The sequence below is a fragment of the Trachymyrmex cornetzi genome, unplaced genomic scaffold (genome assembly GCF_001594075.2).
Source record: "Trachymyrmex cornetzi isolate Tcor2-1 unplaced genomic scaffold, Tcor1.1 scaffold23, whole genome shotgun sequence".
NCBI lineage: Eukaryota > Metazoa > Arthropoda > Insecta > Hymenoptera > Formicidae > Trachymyrmex > Trachymyrmex cornetzi.
Window position 1 is genome coordinate 3,411,140 of NW_017296956.1, and position 5,060 is coordinate 3,416,199.

At 30.9% G+C, this 5,060-nt stretch overlaps 2 protein-coding genes across 2 annotated transcripts in view; one reads left to right on the forward strand and one right to left on the reverse strand.

Moving 5' to 3' along the window:
• The first annotated feature begins 402 nt into the window (after window positions 1-402).
• Window positions 403-1,100, forward strand: agt (O-6-alkylguanine-DNA alkyltransferase). Its single transcript, XM_018506824.1, has one exon. The coding sequence runs from the start codon at window positions 491-493 to the stop codon at window positions 1,070-1,072; it is 582 nt and encodes a 193-aa protein (XP_018362326.1). The 5' UTR covers window positions 403-490; the 3' UTR covers window positions 1,073-1,100.
• Window positions 1,101-3,648: 2,548 nt separating this feature from the next.
• Window positions 3,649-5,060, reverse strand: part of LOC108760662 (uncharacterized) — a 63,990-nt gene continuing 62,578 nt past the window's right edge. Inside the window, exons 11-13 of the mRNA XM_018506733.1 lie at window positions 4,767-4,964; window positions 4,457-4,561; window positions 3,649-4,120 (exon numbers count right to left, since the gene is read on the reverse strand). Coding sequence (XP_018362235.1) covers window positions 3,990-4,120; window positions 4,457-4,561; window positions 4,767-4,964 — 434 coding nt within the window. The 3' untranslated portion in view covers window positions 3,649-3,989. The remainder of the gene's footprint in view (window positions 4,121-4,456; window positions 4,562-4,766; window positions 4,965-5,060) is intronic.

Consider the following 5,060-nt stretch of genomic DNA (forward strand, 5'->3'; position numbering starts at 1 on the left):
CTTCTTACTCCGTGTATTGTAGACGGGCCTTTATTGGTCAATTTCTTACTCTTACTTCTTACTTCGTATATTGTAGACGGGCCTTGAGAAGAATAATCGACTGTGATTGGTCAATTTCTTACTCTTACTTCTTAGGCTGGAGTCCCATGAGGTGTATTTACCGCGTATCGCATAACCGCGTAACCAATCAGAAGCGATCCGCTGTTGTGGTTTCGCGTTTTACTGATTATTGATTGGTTACGCGGTTACGCGATACGCGGTAAATACACCTCATGGGACTCCAGCCTTACTCCGTCTATTGTAGACGACGCCTCAGATGAAAATCCAGCTTTAGTATCTCGTCGGTGATCGCGTTGAGCAGCCAATAGCAGCGAGAGATCACGGATCTTGCACTGTCTTGCAGATCTGCTACGCAACAATTGAATGTTGGACGCGACCAATTTACGTTTGCGTTTTGGATTATTCAATTTGCTTCAGTTATTTTATAATCATGGTTGTATTTCGAAGTATGACGGTGGATGAATACAAGAGTAATTACATGATGTTTCAATTGCTGCACGCGTTCCATCGGACACCATTCGGAAAATGTCTCGTTGCCATAACCGACACCGACAAAAGTGTGACGTACTTGAATTTTATTGACGATGGATACGATGACGAGGCGACTGCTCTCAAAGATCTAAAAGCGAAATGGCCTTTAACTCAAATATTGAAGGATACTGAAAACAAAACAGATGCTGTTATCGCGAAAATCTTTCATCCAGATTATTCACAGCTTGATTTCATTCATGTTTTTATGAAAGGCACGGAATTCCAAATTAAAATTTGGAAATCTTTGACTGGAATTCCTGGAGGAACGGTTACCACGTACGAGGACGTCGCACGGATGGTGGGTTGCAATTCTAAAACCGCAATAGCAGTGGGAAATGCATGTTCTAGGAATTATATTGCCTATGTCGTGCCATGCCACCGTGTGGTAGCAAAAAACACACATGTTTCTGGCATCAAGTATGTTTGGAAAACTGAACGAAAAGAAGCTATCTTGGAATATGAAAAGCAGCTTTATGCATAAATATTATAAATATTATAATGCTCAATTTCCGAAGATCTGTAGTTGCTTTTGTAATTTATAATTGTCACATTTATTTTCATTTATTTTTCTTGCATTCAACCATTTCTAGAACATGTAAATTATGCGAAATAAATGGCGCATTTATAGGTGATAAACGTTTATTTTTCTCACGTACATTAGATCTTGCAAAATTACAAAATTCTTTTTGTTAGTATAATAAAATACAGTGATCATAAAGATATCTCACTTATAGATGAGATATCTTCAAATATTTTTTTTAAATGTCAGTTATTGTCACTTATATTTATATATTTACATTATGTTTTTTCAAGGGCAGTCAGCTATATAACATTGTTAAATTGATTAAATTAGTAAATGAAGGTATTTCTGTATAAATAACAGAAATTATTCATCATTATACATCACTGTACATATGTATTTCATGGAAATTGATATTTTTATGTTTGAATACTAATGATATCTTGAATTACATACTGTTCAAATACATTTATTTTTGTTTGCTCCTAAATTTCCTGCAATTTTCTTTAATCTTATCTTAAATATCCCGATTTTATAACGCTATCCTTGTATATCTTATTATTGCTTACTTAATTTTTTTATACAACTGTACACCTTCAATTAAAATTATGAAGTAAACTTGTAAAATTGTAATTAAGCGTAGTAAATATATATTTTAATATACTTCACTATCAATATTTATACACTAATAAATAATCGACGAGTTTACACGTTTATATACATCTATTTTCATTTTTCGTATTAGCCTAAATGTGTAAGCTAGAACCATGATATTAAATTTAATCTGTATTTAAATTGTGTTTAACTGTGCTGTACAATTTAAAAGTTTTTTTTTTTTATAAATTTGTTCTTTTGTATAAATTGCTTTTTGCACTCTTGCGTTTTTATTAATCTTTTTTTTGAATATTGATATCTCTTCACATGTTTTCTTTTATCGTTACACATATAACTGTGCTAAAATATATTTTATTCTGTAAGAAGAAACAACACTTTCACTCATGTTATTAACATTTCTCATTAGACAGAGTTTTTAATTTTGCATTTTCTTTTTCTAAATCATTGATATGTGTTGTTTGCGAAAATATACTTTCCTTTGTACGAATACAAATGTACATTCGCTAGAATCATTTATCTCTAATGGAGCGGAAAGGAAATTGAACCGTACTTATTAAAATAGTAGCTTTGTGTCAGTCTTATGCAGTTGCATAATTTATCTATCTTTCTATAGGTTTATTTTTTTTAGCTAAAGGTTTCGCATGGTTTATCTTTCTTCCTTTTCTCTCTACGTTGAAGAGAAAAAGAGAAAAAATGAACCGTGCAAGAAGTTTAGCTAAAAAGAATAGGCCTTGTGACAAGCTATTTGTTTTTCATTATGGCGCGTTTTCTGCTCTATGGATATTTAAGATATATTTTATTTGTATTATTATAGAAAGATATCACTGTTTTGATTATTCTAAATCAGAAGTGTCCAGGTGTTCTGGTTTACGCTTGAAATTGAAATGCGTCAATATTCATGCCTATTATCATTCCTACTCACTTTATTGTTATTTTGTCGTAACGCGTGACGCTCGGTCTCAGGGACTACACTAGTCTGAAATTGTTAAAAATTTTTTACTTGCGTTAGTCACTATGTTTAAAAGTATATTATTAATATTATAAGGTATTACTAATATTCATAATATATTTAATTATAAAAATACATGAATTATATATATATACATATATACATACATACATGTATATGTATGTATATACAAATGTATATATGTATACATGTATATATGTGTGTATATATATATAACCAATTAATGTATTTTTATAGCTAAATATATATTATGACTAATAGTATCTCTTTGTATATTAATAATATTAGCAATAGAGAATACTTTTAAATACAGTAAATAATACAGGGTTAAAAACTTTTAACGATTTCAGACTAGTGTCGTCTCTGAGACCAAGCGTCGCGCGTTACAACAAAACAACAATGAAGTGAGGAGTATGAACGATAATAGACATGAATATCTACACGTTTAAATTTCAATCCAAAAGTACCCATTCTGAACAACTTGCTCTAAATAATATAAGGGACGTCTAAAGTCTTGTTTGACTTTAAACAAGTTTGATGTCACACGATAACTATACGAAAGTTTATCTTTGCAATATTCAAAATAAGTTGAATTGATTATCATAAAATTATTAAAAAATTACCGTCAGTCCCTTCTATGTATTTCTATGTCGCATTTCTATATTTTTGTGATGTTTGTTTTGTAAAAAATTATTTGCACATAGATAGTGGCTCTTTGGGTTTTCATGAACAGTCACGGCGAAATATCTGTATCTTACAAGGCAGTGTTCAGACATGATTATTAAGACCTAAATTGTGGCCTATATATTCGCTCTGTTGAAATCAATTAAATAAATAGTAATAATTCGCAATAGGGATCAATTGTAATTTCGTCATTGGCGAAAAATTCATAGTATATTATTGCAGACATCATAGCTTTATATATTTTTTACGTATCGTCACGTCTTATATATAAATATCGATAAAAATATCTGTAGCTATTATATTTTTTTTCTTTTATAAAAATCCCTGTGCGTTTGCCAACTTGCTTAATGGAGCAGATCAAAGTTTTTTATTTTGTAAAAAAGCAAAATCTCACGAAATGCAGCGTGGGCGGAGTGATGCGCGAGATGAAAAAGTGATATATAAGTTCGGTATATCTCTCCGATGTCTACAATATATGTCGTTTTACGTCGGTCTTTGCAATAAATAATTGGCTCTTACATCTCGATTGTCAGTTAGACAAGAATACAGAAGTGTACACTAAGGTCATTCATTAACTAGCTCACTATTAAATGTGTAAAAGTGATGTCATTATTCGAGCGTATACGGAGACGCTACCTTCAAAATCACGATGATCACAGCAATGAGAAGCATAAAAGTCGTGGACATTGTCCTGCAAACAGTTGACGAAGAAACTGCAATTTCTGATACTCGAGTAGTTTCTGTAATCGAGAAAAGAAAGTAAATGAATTATAAATTCAAATAGAAAAAAGTAATCTTAAGCAAAAAATATTCTAATTTAACGATCATAAAACGAGCAAATAAGATGTTTAAATAAGTAAATTATTTAACGATTTAATGAAATAACATATACTACACAAATGCATAAAAACGTTCCGCTTACAGTCTTTATTAATTCATAATTAAATATTCGAGAGTTCTCGAATAGATGACCGATAGTTATCTAAAGGCAATTTTATATTCTTGAGCAGCAAAAATTAAAATATTGGCTAATGGATAATAAAATTTATTTATTTAACCTTATTTAGTTAACTCACCTGATATCCTCGGTCGTGGAGTTGTTGTAATCCTCATTATTGGATTATGAGGAATCGGTTTCATTGGAGTTGGCGCAGGACTTGGCGAATTCCCATAACATTGTCCTTAAATAACATTATCGTAATATAGAAATGTGTTACTTATTATTATTACAATATTAAAAGAAAATATAACTTTGATTCGTCTATGAATACACAAATTTATATAGATGTTCCAGATAAAAATCAGTTATTAATTTATCATGAAACAAAAGATTTTATATGAATGCATGAATAAGTCATGAATAGGTGCGTCTCATAAAATGCTTACCCTTTTTGTAAAGACGCATCCCCTGTTGTTTGGGATCTATACTTCGCATACAATGACCACCGGCTTCCTTAATATATATTTCCTCATCGTTGACAATCAAACCTACGAAACACTCATTTGTAGCAGTGTCGTTTCTCATAGTATAGGTATACATCACGCCGTCTTCCTCCCATTGTCCCAAGCACAGATATGTTCGTTCTGAAAACAGCGAATAAAAGCATTTGTAGAAAAAAACATATTATGCATATATAAATCATTATACAAAAATAAAGATTGATATATATATATATATAT